Here is a 24,630-nt window from a genome sequence, read left to right as displayed (position 1 = left end):
ACTGAAGCTAAAACCCAAAGCAAAAAGGAACGATAGTAAAATATAAAGGTGGCCGCATATTTCTCCTGGACAAATTAATGGAAACAAAGCAACACAAAACATCTGCAGCTGGCAACGGAGAAAGTGGATAGAAAAGGGATAGCGCAGGACTGAAAACTGATTGTCATAAGATGGCAAGCTGCTCAGAAAAAGAGGAAAGAAAGGAAACCCAGAACAAGCCAGAGATGGCAATACAAGCTTGTGCCCAGCTTGGGTCCAAACATGGAGCCCATTCCAGAAAAGGCTTATAAGAAAAGGCTGCTGGAGGCAGATTGCTCATCCAGGGCAGTTCCTTCATGGCCAAAAAAGTGCCAGGATGTCGACTGGGTTCAAAGGAAAAGATAAATAGTGCCGGCATCTGCAGTAAAATGTAAGAACACCGGATCAAACCCGGATGGGATGGTTGGTTTCTAGAAAAAAGGAGTTTGCTTACAAAGGAGTGACTGGATCGAGCCCGGTTTGATGGTTTCAAGAGGAAAGTAGATTACTAACAGAGGAGCTGGCAACTCTGTGAGAAGGAACTTTGCTTTCACTGGAAGCAAATTAATGCTCAGTGACTGCCAGTTAAGAGCATTCGACATGGAAGTCATCTGCACCTCCACGCCCCATCTGCCGACCCTAATCGCCAATGCAGATGGGCTTTATTCTGTACCTGTGCCCACACCAATCTCCCAGGCAGGTACATCCATTACAACTGTCCAGCAGGGTGCCCTGTTTAGGGTGTATATGCCATTTTGCTGCCCTGTATGGCTATAGAAAGTAGAAACTACAGCACACACTGATCAGCCAGAACATTAAAACCACCTCCTTGTTTCTACACTGACTGTCCATTTTATCAGCTCCACTTACCATATAGAAGCACTTTGTAGTTCTACAATTACTTCCCCACTTTATGCTGTTCTTCAATGGTCAGGACTCTCCCAGGACCACCACAGAGCAGGTATTATTTGGGTGGTGGATAATTCTAGTGTGTGTTGTGCTGGTATGAGTGTATAAGACACAGCAAAGCTGATGAAGTTTTTAAACACTTCACTGTCATTTAAACACTTCACGTGGGCAGCGTCCTGTGACCACTGATGAAGGTCTAGAAGATGACCAACTCAAACAGCAGCAATAGATGAGCGATCGTCTCTGACTTTACATCTACAAGGTGGACCAACTAGGTAGGAGTGTCTAATAGAGTGGACAGTATGTAAAAACTCCAGCAGCGCTGCTGTGTCTGGTCCACTCATACCAGCACAACACACACTAACACACCACCACCATGTCAGTGTCACTGCAGTGCTGAGAATGACCCACCACCTAAATAATACCTGCTCTGTGGTGGTCCTGTGGGGGTCCTGACCAATGGAGAACAAGGTGAAAGCAGGCTAAAAAGGTATGTAGAGAAATAGATGGACTACAGTCAGTAATTGTAGAACCACAAAGAGTAATATCCAAATAACAACAACAACATAAAAAGAAATGGTTTATTTTGATTATTTGAGCGACGGTTTTGAAGCATGAACTTTAAATATGGTAATAAAATATTTATTGTGCTTACAGTTTAAGCCAGTACTTAAGTGTAAGTGGAAAGAATTGGTAGGAGGAGGTTTACAGATGGCTCCCCAGCGTCCCCTTTTTTAATAACGTCTCTGGCGCATGTTAACCGATGTGTTCCAATGCTGGGAAGGTCCTATATTATATTTATGAGCTGTTTAATCAAAGTAATATTTACAGAACAGAACTATACACACTCGAACCTAACCTCCGAGTGTGTGTGTGTGTGTGTTTTTTAAACCAGCTTATTTCTTTTCTATTGAAGCTATAAAGATTTGAACGCAACAGGGCACATTTCATCTCCATTTGTGGCTTTATGTCCGTTCTCTATTTATCTTTGTGTGTGTTGTGTTGACTGGTCTGTTCTGCATTCTTGCTCTGAATGAACCACCAATAACGTTTGGACTGGGACCAAAATGATCTCAGAGGGTCTCTGAATAGAAGCCGGAGGGTTTCGGGAAAGAAAAAAACTGCAGCGTTCATTTCCAGAACTAAAAACAAGACTTATATTTCATAAGCATATAAAAAACTGCACTTATTTAAATCGTTCTGAACAGTTCGAGTCATGTGACTACATCTATCAAACACACACTCACCAGCCTTCCTGGTTCCTCTTTTCCAAACTGTCCTGTCGTCCCTTCAGCGATGGAGTTTCCCTCCCGCTCTCCAGCTCCTGAGATGTGGCCGAGAAAGGCGAGACCACTGCGGTCACTGGGGTGTTCCTTCCGTCCCCGGTCCTGACGGACCTTCCGTGGCCTTTCATTTCAGTCTCTGAGCTCTTCTTGATGGCTTGAAGCTGTGCCAGGGGCACGACGTCGCAGCCCTGTGGTCGATGCCAGACTGTTTGCTGGCTGCTGGAGTTGTAGTAGTAAAAGCGGTTGTTGTTGTTGTCGAACAGCTCCCACCACTGGTTGCCGTCCGACTGCCGGACGCTCGCGCCGACTGGTGCCTCCCAGCCGCATTCGCCCGACGCCAGGTTGACGTACATGCGCTTGTGTGAGCGCGGCTCCAGAATCTCCACCCAGTCGCACCTGTACGGAGACATGGGAGTTGCGGTTAATAGATCATGAACACCTAATAGACCTAATAAAAAGTTGTTAGCTGTGATGATTACTTATTTACACTGATCATCACATTAAAACCACCTCCCTTGCTGCTACACTACCATACAGAAGCACTTTGTAGTTCTACAATTACTGACTGTAGTCCATCTGTTTCTCTGCATGCTTTGTTAGCCCCCTTTTATGCTGTTCTTCAATGGTCAGGACCCCACAGGACCACTACAGAGCAGGTATTATTTGGGTGGTGGATCATTCTCAGCACTGCAGTGACAATTACAAGGTGGTGGTGTGTTAGTGTGTGTTGAGCTGGTATGAGTGGATCAGACACAGCAATGCTGCTGGAGTTTTTAAACACCTCACTGTCACTGCTGGGTTGAGAATAGTCCACCAACCAAAAATATCCAGACAACTGCGCCCCGTGTGCAGCGTCCTGTGACCACTGATGAAGGTCTAGAAGATGACCGACTCAAACAGCAGCAACAGATGAGCGATCATCTCTGACTTTACATCTACAAGGTGGACCAACTAGGTAGGAGTGTCTGATAGAGTGGACAGTGAGTGGACACGGTATTTAAAAACTCCAGCAGCGCTGCTGTGTCTTATCCACTCATACCAGCACAACACACACTAACACACCACCACCATGTCATTGTCACTACAGTGCTGAGAATGATCCACCACCTAAATAATACCTGCTCTGTGGTGGTCCTGTGGTGGTCGTGACCATTGAAGAACAGGATGAAAGCAGGCTAAAACAGTATGTAGAGAAACAGATGGACTACTACTAGGAAACCGGAGCCCCCGGAGGAAACTCACACAGACTCTGGGAGAACGTGCAAACTCCACACAGAAAGGACCCAGACAGCTTTTTAAAAGAGCCTCACTAGACTAGTAAGCATTTAAAAAAAATCTGACCTATTTATATAGTGACATAAAACAGATATTTTTCACACTGTTATTTTGATTTTTTATCTGATTTCCCCCCTAATTTTCTCCCTAATCTAGTCGTATCCAATCACCCTGATTGCGTCACGCTTCACCTCTACCGATACAACCCTCCACTGCTGACTGAGGAGCTTCGCAACTGACACACGCCCCCTCCGACACGTGTGCGGTACCGACTGCCTCTTTTCACCTGCACGAGGCGAGTTCATATGCGGATCAGCCTTGTGCACGGAGAGCCACACCCTGATCAGCAATATTCCCCAACTCTGCGCAGGCACCACCAATCAGCCAGCAGAGGTCATAATTGCACCAGTTATGAGGAACCCTGGTCCGTCTCATCCCATCCGTAAACAACAGCCAATCGTTGTTCATGTGGCCACCCAGCCCAGCCGGATGGCAGAGCTGAGATTCGATACGATGTATTCGAAATCCCAGCTCTGGTGTGCTAGCGTGTTTTACCACTGTGCCACCTGAGCGGCTCACACTCTTATTTTGATTAAATTAAAATGCAGTATTGCATGTTGCACTTACAGCGCACGTGAGGTAGAGATAAGTTAGAACCATTTCAAGAAAGCAATGCTAGTGTTTGGAGAAGTCGTACCCATGGATAGGATAGCTTGGCTATTTAACAAGGAAAACCAGAAAAACGCAGTCTGTGATGAGACGTATAAAGGCTTTGACGACAGCAGTAGTTAATATGAATCATGCCGTTTATTTATATAGCTTCAACAGTCGATCTATGAAGCTTAGCATAATGATTATTCCATCCTTGGTAAATAATCATTGGATATTATTATCATCTGCAGCTGCAATCATAATTGTAAAAGCATCATTAAAAAGTACTTTCAGCCTCTATAATTCAGATACAGTTTCAGTAGCATATACAGTATCAGGTCTTTCTTTAACGCAGATGAGAACTCCAGCCGGCACTAATGAAAAGTAAGCTAAAAAAAAGCCCAAAAACCCAGAAATACACAATGTGACCTGAAGAAGCCTTGTGCTGAACCCCACAAACTATTTTTCAAGTGTTCAGAGAGTAGTAAACACTACGCAATCATCAATGAGAAGTGGCAACACCACAAGATTTCCTAATAGCCAATACTGACACCTTTTTACGAAAGTACAATCCGACAATGCTCAGGTGGCACAGCGGTAAAACACGCTAGCACACCAGAGCTGACATTTCGAACTCGTCGGTTCGAAACTATCCGGCAGGCTGGGCGCCTACATGAACAACGTTTGGCTGTTGTTCATACAGGGTGGGAGGGGAAATCCTCATAATAATAATAATGCGTTGATCAGGGTGTGGCTCTCTGTACACAAAGCTGATCCGCATATGAACTCGCCTCGTGCAGGTAAAAAGATGCAGTTGGCTTGGGCCTGTGGTAGCCTAGTGGGTAGGGCTTTGGGCTATCAACCGGAAGATTGGCGGTTCAAATCCAGGCTCTGCTATGTAGCCACTGTTGGGTCCTTGAGCAAGGCCCTTAACCCTGTCTGCTCCAGGGGCGCTGTAAGTTGGCTGACCCTGCGCTCTGACCCCGGCTTCCAACACCAGCTGGGATATGCGAAGAAAGAATTTCATTGTACTGTACACCTGTATATGTATATATGACAAATAAGGGATATCTTTCTCTTCTTTCTTTCTTTTTAATCATAGGGCATAATTACCTGGCAAGGGCGAACTTATAATCAAGAAGGTGGTTCACCCAGGGTAAGGCTTAGCCATTTCCCTGCCAATTCCTGAAATGTGGGAACTCGACTGCATAATTTCTCATAGTGGGGGACTGATGGTTGGCGTTCACACTCTCCCCGATATTTTCGAACAGTGGTAGCCTAGTGGGTAGAGCTTCGGGCTATCAATCGAAAGGTTGAGAGTTTGAATCTGTTGAGTCCTTGAGCAAGGCTTCCAAACGAGCTGGGAGACGCGGATATGTATACACGTGTATATGTGTATACAAACAGTTTATTAAAAAGCAGGGTCCATATAATGCAAACCATACCTCCTTTAACGTTGGGACATTTTGTACAATTCAATAAAATCAAGAATCTGTGATTTGTTAATTCTCTTGAACGTTTATTCAACTGACAAAACAAGAAAGGGAAGATTTCCAGTGTTTTCACTGACCAACTTGATTGAATTTTGTAAATATAAACAAACTTGATGCCTGCAGCACACTAAAAACGCTGGGAGAGGGCAAAATAACATCTCTAAACAGTCCACAAAAAGCAGGTCAATTGGTAACAGATGAGGAAATCATGACTGGGCATAAATGAAGGATCCAGCAAAGGCTCAGACTTTGCAAGCAATGATGGGTCATGGCTCACCACTTTGTGTCAAACCTTGAGAGCTCAGAAAAAAAAAAAAACATTTCGCAATGTAAGATAGCAAATAATTAAGAACTTTTACCATCTACCTTACATAATATTGTGAAAAGATTCAGATAATCCAGTAATGTGCATTAACATTGAGAATTGAGAAAGTGTATAAGTAAGGTGTTCTTTGGTAAACCGTTGACACTTTACAAGGCATGCCACTGCATCAAGAAATGCAACCTGAAACTCAATAATGTAAAAAAGAGCCCTACACAAATTCCATATAGAGTTCTCTGACCAATCAATAAAATAATACATGGTTATATTTTAGTCCTGCTTGGCATTCATGCTCACCAATTTAATAATTTAAAAAAAGTGATGTGTGATGCATGAGTGAGAATTCGAATCACAGCTCTGCCATGCAGCCACTGTTGGGCCCTTAACCCTGTCTGCTCCAGGGGCACTGTGCCAGACAAACTGGGATATGCGGAAAAAGAATTTCATTGTACTGTACTTGTGTAAATGATGACCGATCAGCCGTTACATTAAAACCACCTCCTTGTTTCTACACTCACTGTACATTTTATCAGTTCCAATTACCACATAGGAGCACTTTGTAGTTCTACAATTACTGACTGTAGTCCATCTGTTTCTCTGCATGCTTTGTAAGCCCCCTTTCATGCTGTTCTTCAATGGTCAGGAATCTCCCAGTACCACTACAAAGTAGGTATTATTTAGGTGGTGGAGCAGTGACACTGACATGGTGGTGGTGTGTTAGTGTGTGTTGTGCTGGTATGAGTGGATCACACCTCACTGTCACTGCTGGACTGAGAATAGTCCACCAACCAAAAATATCCAGCCAATGGCGCCCCGTGGGCAGCGTCCTGTGACCACTACTGAAGGTCTAGAAGATGACCAACTCAATCAGCAGCAATAGATGAGCGATCGTCTCTGACTTTACATCTACAAGGTGGACCAACTAGGTAGGAGTGTCTAATAGAGTGGACAGTGAGTGGACACGGTATTTAAAAACTCCAGCAGCGCTGCTGTGTCTGATCCACTCATACCAGCACAACACACACTAACACACCACCACCATGTCAGTGTCACTGCAGTGCTGAGAATCATCCACCACCTAAATAATACCTGCTCTGTAGTGGTCCCGTGGGGGTCCTGACCATTGAAGAACAGGGTGAAAGCAGGTTAAAACAGTATGTAGAGAAACAGATGGACCACAGTGAGTAATTGTAGAACTACAAAGTGCTTCTATATGGTAAGTGGAGCTGATAAAATGGACAGTGAGTGTAGAAACAAGGAGGTGGTTTTAATGTTATGGTTGATCGGTGTATATATGACAAATAAAGACACTCTACGGTAAACAGAGCAAAAGGTGGTAAAATGGGTAAAGGAGTCAAAACAGCACTGAGTTATCCATGCCAAAGACATCTGAAATGGTATCATGTTGCATCAGTGCACTCAGCATGGATGATTTTGCATGTGTGTGAAGGTACCATTGACACAAAGACAATGTCAGACTTTATTCTGTGCAGGCTACAATAGGGTAGATTTGCAAACACATGTGCTTGACTGGCTTGCCTGCAGTCTCGATCTTTTCTATATTGAAAATGTACCCATGCACCATACAAAGGAAAACCAGACAATGACAATTACTGACTGTTGAGCAAAAACCAAATGGTTAGGAAGCGTAATTAATAGGAAAAGCCGAGCGCTGAGCAAAGCAAAACTCACGTTGAGTTTAAGGGTACAAAGGGCGTCGAGTGTCACTGCAATTAACGTCCGCTCAGCAAGAAGGATCTTTATAGTGCAATGCGCATTTAATCAGAAAACTTCAGCAATCACAACAAGTGAGGTGGACACTTTTCCCACAGTCTGATCCAGATGGTGCTGTGCTACCGTGCTCTCTTCTCTCTGTGTGAGTCTGGGTGAGCTCCAGCAGCCAAACAGAGCAGGCTGGGCGTGATCCATGGGGAAGGTGCCTGTCAGCAAATCAAAAGGCCGGCATATGCCGAAGACCCGTGCTCCGTGCCCTCTGTGTTGTGCCTCTTAGTCAGAGGAGATTAGAGTCAGGAACTTGAGAGACCTGCGCACCTCTTCTACAGATGGTCAACGGCATGTAGAGTGATGGGCAGACGCACGCACACACACACACACACACACACACACGCGTACACACCCATCGGAAAAGCAATGTCAGGCATTCATGCAATTACTTTCATGATTCCAAAATGTGTGACCGGTCCACATTCTTTCATTGCTCTCTTGTGTAGTTCCGATGCCTGCATATACACAGGCCCCATACACAAAGGAGTTCGATGCACAGTATGTCATGACACATTCAGCTCATCATTAGTTTTAAAATTCTTTGCAATTTACAATGCAGCAGGCCTTCTGTTGGTCCCTACCAGATGCCATAGCCTTTACGCCTTGGTCTCGATGGACCAACAATCAGTCTGCAGTTCATGGCTTGTGTCGGTGAGTGCTCACCCCTTGCTGTTTTGGAGATACGTCATGGGTTTAACAATCTGGCCCTTATTAAAGTAAGGGTTTTTCTGCCGACTGTTTTCTATGAATACGTGGCATACTTTTGCCACGTTGCGCATGCGATTTTTGCGCTTAAGGCGGTTCACCTGATTGATCTTTGATCCAGTTTGCTGCTGACCTTTTCAAACTGTTTGATATGACATTGCAGACGTGCATTTAGCCAAAGAGACTGAAAATAGCGTCCTGTGACCACTGATAGAAGATGACCAACTCAAACAGCAGTAATAGATGAGCGATCGTGTCTGACTTTACATCTACAAGGTGGACCAACTAGGTAGGAGTGTCTAATAAAGTGGACAGTGAGTGGACACGGTATTTAAAAACTCCAGCATCACTGCTGTGTCTGATCCACTCATACCAGCACAACACACACTAACACACCACCACCATGTCATTGTCACTGCAGGTCCTGTGGTGGTCCTGACCATTGAAGAACAGCATGAAAGAGGGCTAACAAAGCATGCAGGGAAACAGATGGACTACAGTCAGTAATTGTATATATATATTTTTAATTCCCCCCCTTTAGCGCATCCAATTGTTCAACTTGCATCGTGCTTCCTCTCGGTCTTTGGCAAACCCTGCCCTGACCGAGGAGATCGAAGCTAACCCATATCCCCCCCAAAACATGGGCAGAGTTTGGCGCCACCCAGCGTTGCATGCGGAGAGACACACCCTAAGGGCACCCTTCCTCATCTCTGTGCAGGCTCCTCTAATCAGCCAGCAGAGGTCGTAATTGCATTCTGACAGAGAGAGACCCACATCCGGTTCTTTGTCCCGCCCCCCAACTGAGCAACCGGCCAATCGTTGCTCATACAGCCACTCGGCCTCGAACCGGGGAGGCAGAGCTAGATTCGATACGAGGTACTCAGAATCCAGCTCTGGTTGCAGCGTGTCTTTTTACCGCTGCGCCACCTGAGCGGCTACAGTGAGTAATTGTAGAACTACAAAGTGCTTCTATATGGTAAGTGGAGCTGATAACATGGAGAGTGAGTGTAGAAACAAGGAGGTGGTTTTAATGTTATGGCTGATCAGTGTATATGACAAATAAAGGCGTTCTAAAGGTGAATGAAAACCTAAGTACATGAAGAAACCCCAGACAGACATGAGGAGAACATTTAACAAGCAGTGACGTTAAACCGGGTTTAAACCCAGGTTCCCAGGACCCTGGAGCTATGTGTTATCCACATTGTGTCACTGGTACCAGTTAGAATGTTCTATATTAAACACTAGTCTAAACAAACCATAAATTATTGATTATATTTTGGCCAGTTGCTGCACCATTATGACATTATGGTGTAAATAATGTGAAACAGGTAAGAGCACCTGCACTGAATATTAGAATGTATTTATTAACTATTGCTGCTTTATTAACTTCCACTGCTTCCTCCCTTCTCATGAAGGCTGTGGGAGGTCCAGTGCTCTTTTAAAACCACTGGACACCAGGCAGGAACAGACCACAATTGTGACAACAATACATCCCAGGGAACTTCACACATTCACCCCTTTACACCCAGGGGCAATATAGAGCAGCTAATACAACAATGAGACTGAGACTGTCACTTAAGGATATTCCGGGACTGACTCCTTAACCGAGCTTTGATTGACTTGGATGTGTACTTGGGATCATAATAAGGGTTCAATTGTACCACAGTAGGTGCCCATGATGCCAGTCACATGGTCAATACTGCCAGTGTCTAGTCACTGTCCACTCTATTAGACACTCCTACCTAGTCGGTCCACCTTGTAGATGTAAAGTCGGAGACGGTACTGATTGAGTTGGTCATCTTCTAGACCTTCATCAGTGGTCATGGGACGCTGCGCACAGGGCACTGTTGGCTGGATATATATTTTGGTTGGTGGACTATTCTCAGTCCAGCAGTGACAGTAAAGTGTTTAAAAACTCCAGCAGTGCTGCTGTGTCTGATCCACTCATACCAGCTCAACACACACTAACACACCACCACCATATGTCAGTGTCACTGCAGTGCTGAGAATGATCCACCATCTAAATAATACCTGCTCTGTAGTGGTGCTGTGGGGGGTCCTTACCATTGAAGAACAGCATGAAAGGGGGCTAACAAAGCATGCAGGGAAACAAATGGACTACAGTCAGTAATTGTAGAACTACAAAGTGCTTCTATATGGTAAGTGGAGCTGATAAAATGGACAGTGAGGTGGTTTTAATGTTATGACTCATCGGTTATGTGTCTGCATTTAAAATCTCATCATTGCTCATTGATTTTGATAAGACTGCCTGTTAAAAAATCCCTCACGTTATCCTGGCCTGACATTAAACAAGCATTTAAGAATTCAAAGTTTAGCAAATCACTGGCAACCTATATTGTACTGTGTGTACGTGTCTGCATTTCAGCAGGAATGGACTCCACTTGTTAAATAAAGTAGATAAGCTTTGACTTTAGGTCATGTGTGTGTGTGAGTGTGTGTGTGTGTGAGTGAGAGAGAGAAGGAAAGAGAGAGAGTTTGTACAGCAGTCGACCCACCCTCCCCCATAAGGACAGTTTGAGCCATATGGTAAAAGAGAGGCTGGTGGTCAACTTGGTATGAGGTCATCACTGACCCCCAGACGCTTATTACCCGCTTTTACATACGCACACACACCGTCCCTAACACATGACCAGCTGCACGACACACTGACCCCACTGGGCATATAACCCGTCAAATGGGGGGAAATGTTGTGGGGTCAGTCAAACTCCACACAGAAAGGACCCGGACTGATCCGCCTGGGAATTAAACCCAGGACCTTCTGGCTGTGAGTGCGTCTGATAAATTACAACGTATGAATCAGAATTAGGGATGTAACGATGCACCACAAGACAGTTAAAAATCGGTGCACATGTGCCAAGATTCGAATCGGTTATTCATTTAACATGAATCGATATTCACTGTAAACAGCAGAGGGCACTGGCGCTATTCACCTCGCCTGGTTGACGGCACTTCACAAAGTTGCCAGGTAGGGGGATTTTCCAGCCAAATTTATTTAAGATAGAGATAGATGGATAGATAGATGAGATAGATAGATACTTTATTGATCCCGAAGGAAATTAAAGAAGGATGAGGATAATTTCTTTATTTGTATTATTCATTTATTTATATACTGTTGGATTTGTTTTAACATTTCATTTCAGCTTTTTTTACACAATAAGCATTATTTGGACCTACCTCAGAAATAAAAGGACATTCATTATTTAGATAAATAAGAAGTAAGCACAAATACAGTATTTTATTATTTTTTTTTATTTTTATTTTTTATTCTCTACTCCCCCCCCACATCTAGTCGTGTCCTATTACCCTGATTGCGTCTTCTATACTGATTCGACCCTTCACCGCTGACTGAAGACGCCTCTCAACTGACTTGCGCCCCCTCCGGCACGTACAGTCAGTACAGACTGCATTTTTCACCTGCACGAGTCGAGTTCATATACTGACGGGCACTGTGTACGGAGGGCCACACCCCCATCAGCATTATTCCTCAGCCCTGTGCAGGCGCCATCAGTCAGCCAGCAGGGGCCGCAATCGCACCAGTTATGAGGACCCATGATCCGACTTTTTACCCTCTAACCCTGAATGACAGCCAATCGTTGTTCATGCAGCCGCCCAGCCCAGTCGGAAAGGCAGAGCTGAGATTCGATACGATGTATTCGAAACCCCAACTCTGGTGTGCTAGCGTACTTTACCGCTGCGCCACCTGAGCGGCTCTATTGTATTTTTTTAAAGAGAAATATTTCATTTAGTAAAAAAAAAAAAAAATGAGGAAAAAACGTATCATGAACCGTATCGCATCGTGGGTAGAGTGTATCGTTACATCCCTAATCAGAATCAAAACTGCTTAATGCTGACCAGGAAAAGTCAAGCTGTAACCCAAGCTGGGTTGTGACCTTGGCTCTACTGCTTTTACACAACAGTCTTACAAAGGAAATATTAGTGCACAACCACTTTTCTAAATAGGATGCTTTTCTTAAGAAGGCGGTAAATCGATGTGCTGAGCAAACACGTGGCGGTCAGGAAACATGTGGTCGTCAGATCGCATGCACGTTCACCTATTGCTCGACTGTGCATTTCCACATGCGGTAAAAACACGCGCTGCAACCAGGGCTGGGATCTCGAATACATCGTATCAAATCTCAGCTCTGCCCTGCCGGCTTGGGCTGAGCGGCTATGGACAACGATTGGGCTGTTGTTCAGATGGATATGGGTCTCTCTCTGTCAGAATGGTGCGCTTACGACCTCTGCTGGCTGATTAGAGGCGCCTACACAGAGACGAGGAAGGAGTGCTCTTATGGTGTGTCTCTCCGTACGCAACGCTAGGTGGCGCAACACTCGCCAATGTGTGGGTGATAAGATGCATGCGGCTTGCTGCTCACGTGACGGAGGGGGCGTGGGTTAGCTTCGATCTCCTCGGTCAGAGCAGAGATCGGCATAGGCGGAGAGAAAGCATGGTGCAATTGAGCAAATTGGACGCGCTAAAGGGGGAGAAAAAGGGAGAAAATGCATAAAAAAAAGAAAGAAAAAAAAGGAAAGATTGCCAGTATGAATTCAGATCATGTTCATAATTTAGCAATCATAATAATATACACAAAATAATCACAGTGGTCAGCATGAAGGGGAAAGACTCCTATCTTCATTCTTGCCAAAATTCACAAGAGGTGTTTAAGTTAGTTAGTTTGATTGTTTATCTTGGCTTTCAATCCAGTCCATTCTCTTCAATTTCTCTCTCCCAGCCTCTCACACACTTCCAAAACTTTGCTTGTCTTTAGCACCCCTAGAGGTTCATTACTGAAAAAATAGCCTGTGTCTGGCTGAGAAATGAAACGATTCAGAAAACTCAAGTTACAGTACTTTGACAGTATACCATCTAAGCAATTGAAGGTCGAGTGCCTTGCTCAAGGGCCCAACAGTGGCAACCTGGCAGTGGTGGGGCTTGAACCAGTGATCTTTTGATTACTAGCCCAGTACCTTAACCACTAGGCTACAACTGCCCAGTACACCTTTCAGTAAAGCTTTTCAGATTATACCCAGTTATACAACGGGTCTGTCTTAAACCCTAGTGAGCTGCCTTGCTGCCTACCTAGGCAGTAGAGAGGATTCTAATAAGACATCAAACTTCTAAGGCAGGTTATTCAGACACACTGCTTAAACAGCGATTACTTTAGCGCAGTTTTCCCTTACTAAGCTAACATAGTTAGCCTCAGGCCATTCAAACATCTCTTTCTGTGTACTGAAAAGGTTTAAACTGTCACTGACAAGCCCGAATCTGCAAATAAATTACATTTGTGCACCTTTATACAAGATAAAAATCAACAAGAATTAATCTACATTTAAAAAGAACTTCTTGTTCTGCATTTGTCCGTCATATTTGTAATTTTTTGTGAGAGAAATTGTGCCGTACCGAGTGCATTTTTGGGGGGTCAGGCAAAAGAGCTGCAGGCTATCACACCCCCTCTGACATGTATAGGGTCACCAATCTTATTTTTAGCTTATGCTAGTGACAGGGTCTAACAGAGAGTGGTATCCTGTACAGAAAGTCATCCAGTGTTATCTGTGCCCATACTTTCCCTCAAGACACAGCAAATTGTATTATACAGGGTGCACATTAATGTTCCTATCACTGCCTACATATATATACAGTGTATCACAAAAGTGAGTACACCCCTCACATTTCTGCAGATATTTAAGTATATCTTTTCATGGGACAACACTGACCAAATGACACTTTGACACAATGAAAAGTAGTCTGTGTGCAGCTTATATAACAGTGTAAATTTATTCTTCCCTCAAAATAACTCAATATACAGCCATTAATGTCTAAACCACCGGCAACAAAAGTGAGTACACCCCTTAGTGAAGTTCCTGAAGTGTCAATATTTTGTGTGGCCACCATTATTTCCCAGAACTGCCTTAACTCTCCTGGGCATGGAGTTTACCAGAGCTTCACAGGTTGCCACTGGAATGCTTTTCCACTCCTCCATGACGAGATCACGGAGCTGGCGGATATTCGAGACTTTGCGCTCCTCCACCTTCCGCTTGAGGATGCCCCAAAGATGTTCTATTGGGTTTAGGTCTGGAGACATGCTTGGCCAGTCTATCACCTTTACCTTCAGCCTCTTCAATAAAGCAGTGGTCGTCTTAGAGGTGTGTTTGGGGTCATTATCATGCTGGAACACTGCCCTGCGACCCAGTTTCCGGAGGGAGGGGATCATGCTTTGCTTCAGTATTTCACAGTACATATTGGAGTTCATGTGTCCCTCAATGAAATGTAACTCCCCAACACCTGCTGCACTCATGCAGCCCCAGACCATGGCATTCCCACCACCATGCTTGACTGTAGGCATGACACACTTATCTTTGTACTCCTCACCTGATTGCCGCCACACATGCTTGAGACCATCTGAACCAAACAAATTAATCTTGGTCTCATCAGACCATAGGACATGGTTCCAGTAATCCATGTCCTTTGTTGACATGTCTTCAGCAAACTGTTTGCGGGCTTTCTTGTGTAGAGACTTCAGAAGAGGCTTCCTTCTGGGGTGACAGCCATGCAGACCAATTTGATGTAGTGTGCGGCGTATGGTCTGAGCACTGACAGGCTGACCCCCCACCTTTTCAATCTCTGCAGCAATGCTGACAGCACTCCTGCGCCTATCTTTCAAAGACAGCGGTTGGATGTGACGCTGAGCACGTGCACTCAGCTTCTTTGGACGACCAACGCGAGGTCTGTTCTGAGTGGACCCTGCTCTTTTAAAACGCTGGATGATCTTGGCCACTGTGCTGCAGCTCAGTTTCAGGGTGTTGGCAATCTTCTTGTAGCCTTGGCCATCTTCATGTAGCGCAACAATTCGTCTTTTAAGATCCTCAGAGAGTTCTTTGCCATGAGGTGCCATGTTGGAACTTTCAGTGACCAGTATGAGAGAGTGTGAGAGCTGTACTACTAAATTGAACACACCTGCTCCCTATGCACACCTGAGACCTAGTAACACTAACGAGTCACATGACATTTTGGAGGGAAAATGACAAGCAGTGCTCAATTTGGACATTTAGGGGTGTAGTCTCTTAGGGGTGTACTCACTTTTGTTGCCGGTGGTTTAGACATTAATGGCTGTATATTGAGTTATTTTGAGGGAAGAATAAATTTACACTGTTATATAAGCTGCACACAGACTACTTTTCATTGTGTCAAAGTGTCATTTTGTCAGTGTTGTCCCATGAAAAGATATACTTAAATATCTGCAGAAATGTGAGGGGTGTACTCACTTTTGTGATACACTGTACATATATAGCTCCCTTTTTCACCCCAAAAAATCTGCTGCTGGGGACCCCGATTGCATCTATGGAGGATGTATATTCGCTTGACACACACTCCCTCCGATGTGTGTGCAGTCCACCAATCTCTTCTTATTCTCCCATACTTCTGTGGATTTGTGCGTGAGGTCAGCTTTGCATACGGAGAGCCACGCCCCGATCTCTGAGCTCCTCCACTTTCTGTACAGGAAAAGTGCAACTAAGGCTTTTGCACAGAGGTGATAACCCCATCCCTTAGTCCAGTCTTTCCCACCCAGCAGACTGGAGGCCAATTTTGGCATTAGCCAGTGAATGTATATATATTTTTTATCTTATTTAGCAAACCAAATACCACAAACACTTAAAAGATTTTAGTACAGTTTTCAAATAAGGGTGGTGCAGCGGCATATTCCGCTAGTGCACCAGCACTGGGATTCTGAACTCGTCGAGTTCGGATCTCAGCTCGGCTACCGATCAGCTGGGCGCCACCACAGTTGGCAGTTTCTGCAGCAGACAAAATTGTTTGCCGAGTGGGGGAAAAAATTTGACTAAAAACACTGTGTAAGGATTCTGGTTAGTAGCCCGAAGCGCCTGTACAGAGGTGGAAGAATGCTGGGGTCGGTGCGTGACTCTCCGTGCATGAAACTAGCCTCATGTGCGAATCCACTAAAGCAGGGAGGGTCACGAGCCAAAAAAATAGGTCGAAGACAAAAATAGTAATAGTTGAATAAACAAATTTTAACAGGCACATATAAAAAAAAAAAAAACTTGTACACAACCGCCCCCTTGTGGAGGCATTACGTTACATTTTGTAACCACAGTGGGACCAGATTGCCACCAATTTAATTAATTAAGTATATTTTGTGACTAAATTAATGTATGTTAATACACTTAATTAATAAAATTGGTGGCAATCTGGTCCCACTGTGGTTTACAAAATGTAATGTAAAGCCCCCACAAGGGGGGCGGTCGTGTCCAAGTTTTTTTTTATATGTGCCTATAAAAATTTGTGAAAGAGGGGATCGTTGGACTGTGCACACGTCGGAGGGAGCGTGTGCCGGCAAATATACCCTCCTCAGGCGGATCGGGAGACCAACTGGCTTCGCTAAATTTGAAGAAAAGGGGGAGACAATTCATAAACAACCCTGTTTAATAACTGAGCTGAACGTTATTCTGGCCTGACATTTAACACCGTCTGTGTCTGCCCCCATCGCCGCCGCAGTAAGCTTCTGCTGGCATTGCTGAACTTCCCACGCTCTCTCACACAGAGTAACTCATTACGAACGTCCTTTACACACAGCGTCAGGCCTCTGCTGAGCACAATAGCAGTGGGGCTCGTTCCACACGGCAGTGCCATAAACTCTTTCAGTCCCCCACTGACCTTGTATCAACCTCCTCAGACGAGATGCGTCCCGACTGCGGTGACCTCATCGCTGGGCGATTCGCAGCATAGTTGTTCTGTTCTTTTATTAGAAAGGACAAGCAAACTAACTGTCATTTTCACAAACTTGATTTATAAAGGACATGCAGCAATAATGTTGCTTTTTTACCATGGGACCTACATACTTTGGACTTTATGCTCTGTATGCGCCAGGTGAAGCGTGTAGGTAATTTACGTTTACATTTATTTTATGGCAAAAAGCAGATGCTTTCATCTAAATCGAAATACAATTGTATACGAATACAATTAATGCAACTGAAGGTCCAACAGTGACAAATAGCAGTTGTGGGGCTTGAACCTGCAACCTTCCAGTCACTAGTCCAGTACCTTATCCACTAAGCAACTTACAATAGTGACCAAAATACAATTAATGTAATTGAGGGTCAAGGGCCTGGCACAGGAGCCCAACAGTGACAAATGGCGGTCGTGGGGCTTGAACCAGCAACCTTCTGATCACTAGTCCAGTACCTTGACCACTAAATGACCTATAATAGTGACCAAATACAATGAATGTAATTGAGGCTCAAGGGCCTGACATAGGAGCCCAACAGTGACAAATAGCAGTTGTGGGACTTGAACCAGCAACCTTCCAATCACTAGTCCAGTACCTTGACCACTAAATGACCTATAACAGTAACCAAATAGAATTAATGTAATTGAGGCTCAAGGGCCTGACATAGGAGCCCAACAGTGACAAATAGCAGTTGTGGGACTTGAACCAGCAACCTTCCAATCACTAGTCCAGTACCTTGACCAGTAAGCTACCACTTGCGTGCTGCTCTTGATTAAAACTGATACAGACACCATATTGCTATTGGCACTAATACAGTTGCAGAAAATAGGCACATAAAAAAATCTACTAGTACACGAACGCCCCGTTGTGGAGGCTTTACGTTACACCTTGTAAATCACAGTGGGACCAGATAGCCACCATTTTTTTATCAATTAAGTATATTTTGTTTAGATGCATTTGATGTTTTTTAATGAATTTGATGTGTTTTGATGTGTTGCCTGGGTCGCGGTCAAAATGTGGGTCACCTGAAACCCTGACACAGGACATAGCATGGCTCATTATATACAGAATGGCTCTGTTTGGGAACCCTTGATTATTGTGATGGTGTCTGTGGCTCACCTGAGAATGAGGTGAGAATGGGGAAGGTGCAAGGGGCAAATCAAAGGATCATATTGTGCAGATGTTACTTCAACTAATAAATGTTTGCAGTAAGTACCCACTTTTATGTGCACACTCCTGTACACATTAGCAACACAGGAGCGGCCCGATACAGTCCTCGTCTCAATGAAATGCAGACATCCCAAGTCTCCCGGAAGTTCCGGGAGTCTCCCGCATGTGGGTGATTCTTCAATTGCGGGCTCTTTTGACCATCTTAACTTATGAAAAATAAAATTAGGAATAATTTAGTTTTAATTATGTCAAGATAATACTAGAGCAAAGACTTAATGATGGCTACAATCGAGCTTACATAGAATTGTAATATTTCATATTAATAATTACTTTAATTTGCTTAATTTCATAGCAAAATGTCATTATGTGTTGGTAATGACGTGTTGCGGTAATGACAATTCTTACTTTTTTTAAGAAAAAAACTAGCTAGGCCATGGATTTGCTAAAGCTAGTCAACAGCTAGTACAAGATGCACTTTAAATACATATAAATAATGTGTACATTTCTTTTTTTTTTGGTAAAGTACTGCCATACTGATGTAATGACACTGAATAAATATATTCTATGATCAGGAGGAATACATGATGAAATTACTCACATTTCCAGACATTAAAATGTTATTATAAAACGGATAGTTCCGGTCCTAAAATCTGATTGGCTGAGCCGCGTTCGAAGCCGTTGTAAAATCCCCGATAAACGCACACCTATGACCACCTCACATCATTCCATATTAATACGCCACTGAATCGAAAAAGTTAATGTTATTTTCGCCCTCATGTTGCCTAGCAACACTGTTAATCGAACTATTTTGCGTCGCGGAGGAATGCTTTATTGTAAGTTTATACACGATAAATACATTTATGAATTAAACATTGTTGTATTTATTATATTTTTTGTTGACCGCCGTTTTATAAAAGCAATAAGCCACTCGAGACCGTGCGTTACTGTTATGATTTTAGCACGGGAAAGAAGTTTTAGGCACTCCGCTTCGCGTCGTGTCAAAAACGTCATCCCCGTGCTAAAATCACAGTAATGCACGGCCTCTCGTGGCTTATTGCTTTAATCTTCTCTCATGGCTGGCATGTGCTTCCTTGCGAGTCGTTGTTTCCATGGTTACAACATAAACAAGTGTTACCTTCAAATGATTCCCTACAGAAACCAAACACTGCTGCGGTAATGACGATAATGCTGGGGACAGTAATATATTGCTCAAAAATATGCATAGGTTGTACAAATATGAAAACAAAAATTACATTTTGTTTCTTTTTAAGTTATTATAAAACTCATATTGTGATTTTTATAATGAATTGATCATTTTTTAGCATTTTATTAGAGCAGAGAAGTTTTAAAGTCTGGGTTGGGGACAAGGCCAAAGTAGCAAAATATTGATGTTTAAATCATCATAAAAAATGGAAATAATTATTTTGGTATGTAATTTTTTTTTTTAGTGATGCAATGAATGATCTTTTTAATACCTAAAATATTTGTTTTGAAATAAAGTATTTTTAACGCAAATTTGTAACTTAGGGACATAAAAGTTCCCCCAATTGAAGAATCACCCATATACATAGCGGCTCCCTGATGCCCGCAAGTCAGATAAAATCTCCCGGAATCTAGAACGAGCGGCCAAGAGTGTGCGCACACACACACATTTATGTGTAGGGAACATAAATCGAATCAATTGTCTAATATACTGTCTAGTGCACTACGTAGGGAACACAAATCATCATCTAGTTATACTTTCTAGTGCACTATGTAGTGAACATGAATGCGTTATCTAATACACTATCTAGTGCACTATGTAGGGAACATAAATCCGTGATCTGATATACAATTTAGTGCACTATGTAGTGAACATAAATCAATTGTCTAATATACCATCTAGTGCACTATGTAGGGAACATAAATCAATTGTCTAATATACCGTCTAGTGCACTGTGTAGGGAACATAAATCAATTGTCTAATATACTGTCTAGTGCACTGTGTAGGGAACATAAATCAATTGTCTAATATACTGTCTAGTGCACTATGTAGGGAACATAAATCAGTTGTCTAATATACTATCTAGTGCACTATGTAGGGAACATAAACCAATTGTCTAATTCACTATCTAGTGCACTACGTAGGGAACATAAATTCATATCTAAAATACTATCTGGTGCACTATGTAAGGAAAATAAATCCGTTACCTGATATACAATTTAGTGCACTATGTAGGGAACATCCGTTATCTGATATACAATTTAGTGCACTATGTAGGGAACCTAAATCCATTAACTAATACGCTACTTAAAGCATTATGTAAGAAAATTATCTTTCACACTATTCACTGCACTATGTAGTACACATTAATGTGTTTGTGACGCGAACAGTTAGCTTAGTAGCTCAGTTAGCAGCTCCTAAAAGTTCTGGTATCACCCATATCCTTTGGTGTGTGCGAGAGGTTTTTTAGTTGTTTATATATCCCTGAAATGAGCTTTTGCAACTTGGGATGTCTGGAAATGAAAGTACTCCAGTTCTCATTTTCAGTAATACTACCCAGCCGAATTCATGTTAGGTGAGCAGTGAGGTGTAGAACTGCCTGTACGCTCACGTCAGTTATTATGAGAGCTCAGATACTTTTCATGTTTGTAGCTGGAAAGCACTGACCTCAACAAAGTTACGCCATGGCTAAAAATCACTCCCAGATTCTTTCGCTTGCCCTCTCGTTCTCCCTTTCTTTCTGGAGCCAAGTAAAACAGAGTAAAATCAGTAATTGCTGAATATTTTAGTGTTTGATTCTGGGCTGTGCTTCAGATAAACTCTAGGAAATGAGCATTCTGAAAACAGTATCATTCCTGTGGTACATACAACTCTGATGACATGTCCAGACATGCCAGAAGCCTGAGAAGACCATACACACACACACACACACACACACACACACACACACACACACATTATAGTTAGTGGTTATATAAAATACGATTTGCAGCTGTTGGAAAGGGTATTATTCTGTAGTGACAGTTTGTGTTTAAATAGTTCAGACTTTAGTAAGCTTCACATTTGAAACCTCTTAACATACACACACACACACACAGTAAGGGAGATTTTGGAAGTGTTCTGTATTATACTGTATTACATCACAGTGGTCCATTATGCGAGTTCACCAGGTTCAAACCGCAGTGGTGCTATCGGCCTCCTTGGTGTCCACACAGACATAACTGTTTATATCTGGGTCTTGGGACGGGGGGGCATTTCCAATGCTGTACAATGGATTGGTGCCCTGACCAGGGTATTCCTGCCTTGTGCTCAGTGTATCACGGTGAGGGGCACTGATCCTGATAAGATCAGACATTGTTAAAAATAAAATAAGGTACAGAGGTGGTAGCTCTGTGGTTAAGGTACTGGACTGATCAGAATGTTGCTTGTTCAAGCCCAACCAACGCCTCTTGAACAAAGCCCTTACCTTAACTCGCTGGGTAGCTCCTGGACAGATATTCGACAAGACGTACTTGTTAAAAGTTGGCATCCTATGAGTTCCGAGTTGAAAGGTTGATCAGAAGGTTGCTGGTTCAAGCCCAACCAACTCCAAGTGACCAATGTTGATCTCCTAAACAAAGCCATTTCCCTACCTCATCGGGTAGCTCTTGGGCAGACGTACTTGTTAAAAGTAAAAATCCTATAAGTTCTAAGTTGAAAGGTTGATCAGAAGGTTGCTTGTTCAAGCCCAACTGATGCCAAGCGGCCAATAACGGTCCCATGAATTAAGCCTTTTTCTACCTTGCCGGGAGCTTTTGGGCAGACATTTGACAAGACATACTTGTTAAAAGTTGGCATCCTATGAGTTCCAAGTTAAAAGGTTGATCAGAAGGTTGCTGGGTTCAAGCCCAACCAATACCAAGTGGCCAATGTCTCCTAAACAAGCCCTTTTCTACCTCGTCAGGTAGCTCCTGGGCAGACATTTGACAGGACGTACTTGTTAAAAGTTGGCATCTTATAAGTTCCAAGTTGAAATTTTGATCAGAAGGTTGCTGGTTCAAGCCCAACCAACGGCAAGTGACCAATGTCTCCTAAACAAGCCCTTTTCTACCTCATCGGGTAGCTCCTGGGCAGACATTCGACAAGACGTACTTGATAAAAGTTGGCATTCTAAAAGTTCCAAGTTGAAAGGTTGATCAGAAGGTTGCTGGTTCAAGCCCAACCAACTCCAAGTGGCCAATGCTGTCCTAAACAAAGGCCTTTTCTACCTCGCCGGGTAGCTCCTGTGCAGATATTTAAAAAGAGAGAAATAGAGATTGTTGAAAATAAAATAAAGTAAAGAAGTGGTAGTTCAGTGGTTAAGGCACAGGACTCATGATCAGAAGGTTGTTTGTTCAAGCCTAACCAACTCCAAGTGGCCAATGTTGGTCTCCTAAACAAGCCCTTTTCTACCTCGTCGGGTAGCTCCTGGACAGACGTTTGACAAGATGTACTTGTTAAAAGTTGGCATCCTATAAGTTCCAAGTTGAAAGGTTAATCAGAAGGTTTCTGGTTCAAGCCCAACCAAATCCAAGTGGCCGTCTCCTGTTGGTCTCATGTTGGTCTCCTAATTAAAGCCCTTTTCTACCTCGTCAGGTAGCTCCTGGACAGACGTTTGACAAATTGGCATCCTAAATGTTTCAAGTTGAAAGCCACCAGGCGTTTTCTGTTTATAAGATAAAGTTTACTGCCAGCGTTTGTCTATGCGTAAACAGTCAACCCAACTACCCACATACTTTTGACCATGTAATGTGGGTACCTGCCTATTCATGTACAAAAAAAATAAAAGGGCTGAATCACCAGACCACATACACCTGATTCACACGGCACATCTGCATCTACATCACCTCACACTCACCCGAGTAACACAATGGTAAAGTAAACGTACAGTATATACACCTTCACATACACATCCCTAACGTAATATAACCATGGCAACAATCAACACCTGTTTGCATCCCATCTGAAACACAATACAGCTAGCTCTCTCTCTCCACACACACAGCACTCTTACGCTTGACCATCTGCTTTGGTCTATAATGAGTAACAGAATACCGACCTTTCTGATTATACAGTGATCAAGCCTGAGGCAGCACACACTCACGGCTACATCGCCTACAAGCGCCCTATCAGTCATATTCAAAATGATATAATGCACAACTCTGTCATTTTATATATAAAAATAACAAGAGTTATGGGTAATTAATTTCTAAACACGTGAAGAAGAGTCTGAATAACTTGTTTTAACTGTGTACGGGTTCCAGTTTCAGGAACTGCAAGCAATAAAAGAGTATTAATTTTATTAGGACCATTATTAATAACATGATCACACACACACACACACGTGTAGTATTAGTGGATCCAGCTGATGGCACTCTATGTTAAATTGACCTTGTAAGCTGTGTGTGTGTGTGTGGTGAGGTGGGGGTAAAGCAAAGCTAGAAAGTATTTAGTGTCCATGGTTCTACTTTTCTATGCCTCAAACATCAAAGCCCAGATCACAAGCAAAAGCTGCCATATATTGTATGATGTGTTACAAATCATACACTTACATTTTTGGCATTTAGCAGATGCTTTTATTACGGTATTGGGACAGCATACAGTCTGAGTAATCGAGGCCCCTGGCAGTGTTGGGGCTTGAACCAGCAACCTTCTGATTACTAGTCTGGTATCTTAACCGCTAGGCTACAACTGCCTAGTTTCGATATTTCTAACTACAGTTGCATACATTTATACTTTGTGAGTACACTATTACTGGATACTACTAAATGTCATGCTCCCTGTCGCCCATTTATCAATTAAAAGGGACCCGGATAGCAACCTCAATGTCCAGATGATATTTGGTTGGTTGACCATTCTCAGCACTGCAATGACATTAATATGATAATAACATGATTGTGTGTTGTATTTGTATAACTGTAGCAGGTGCAGCAGTGTTGTTGGGATTGAAAACATCTCACGGTCAACGCTGGAAGAGGATTGTGCTCCAACCAAAACTATCTGGTTGATTAGAGGTTGGTCTGGTACAAGAAAGGCCCACAATTGTACCCACAATCAGTGGGTGGGTCAGTGATAATGTAGGGACGTTTTCTGCTGTAACTTGCAATCTTGACAAGATGGATAGATGGATGGATGGATACTTTATTTATTCCAAAGGAAATTATTGAGGTGACTGGCATTATTAAGACATTTTGAGGAACAACGTTATGCCTTCGGTGGTGAAACTGAACCTTGGTCCCTTGGTTCCTCT

At 43.2% G+C, this 24,630-nt stretch overlaps 1 protein-coding gene across 2 annotated transcripts in view; it reads right to left on the bottom strand.

Annotated features, from left to right (window-relative positions):
* Positions 1-24,630, bottom strand: part of arhgap46b (Rho GTPase activating protein 46b) — a 128,310-nt gene that overhangs the window by 55,869 nt on the left and 47,811 nt on the right. Inside the window, exon 2 of one of the 2 annotated variants that reach the window (XM_063015242.1) lies at positions 2,175-2,609. In XM_063015242.1, coding sequence (XP_062871312.1) covers positions 2,175-2,609 — 435 coding nt within the window. Of the gene's footprint in view, positions 1-2,174; positions 2,624-24,630 lie in introns of those variants that run through there. The other variant, XM_063015243.1, reaches the window with a different exon arrangement.

Source organism: Trichomycterus rosablanca, chromosome 19 (assembly GCF_030014385.1).
Source record: "Trichomycterus rosablanca isolate fTriRos1 chromosome 19, fTriRos1.hap1, whole genome shotgun sequence".
Classification (NCBI taxonomy): Eukaryota; Metazoa; Chordata; class Actinopteri; order Siluriformes; family Trichomycteridae; genus Trichomycterus; species Trichomycterus rosablanca.
The sequence above is the reverse complement of the archived record's forward strand: the minus strand, read 5'-3'. Positions and strand labels throughout refer to the sequence as shown.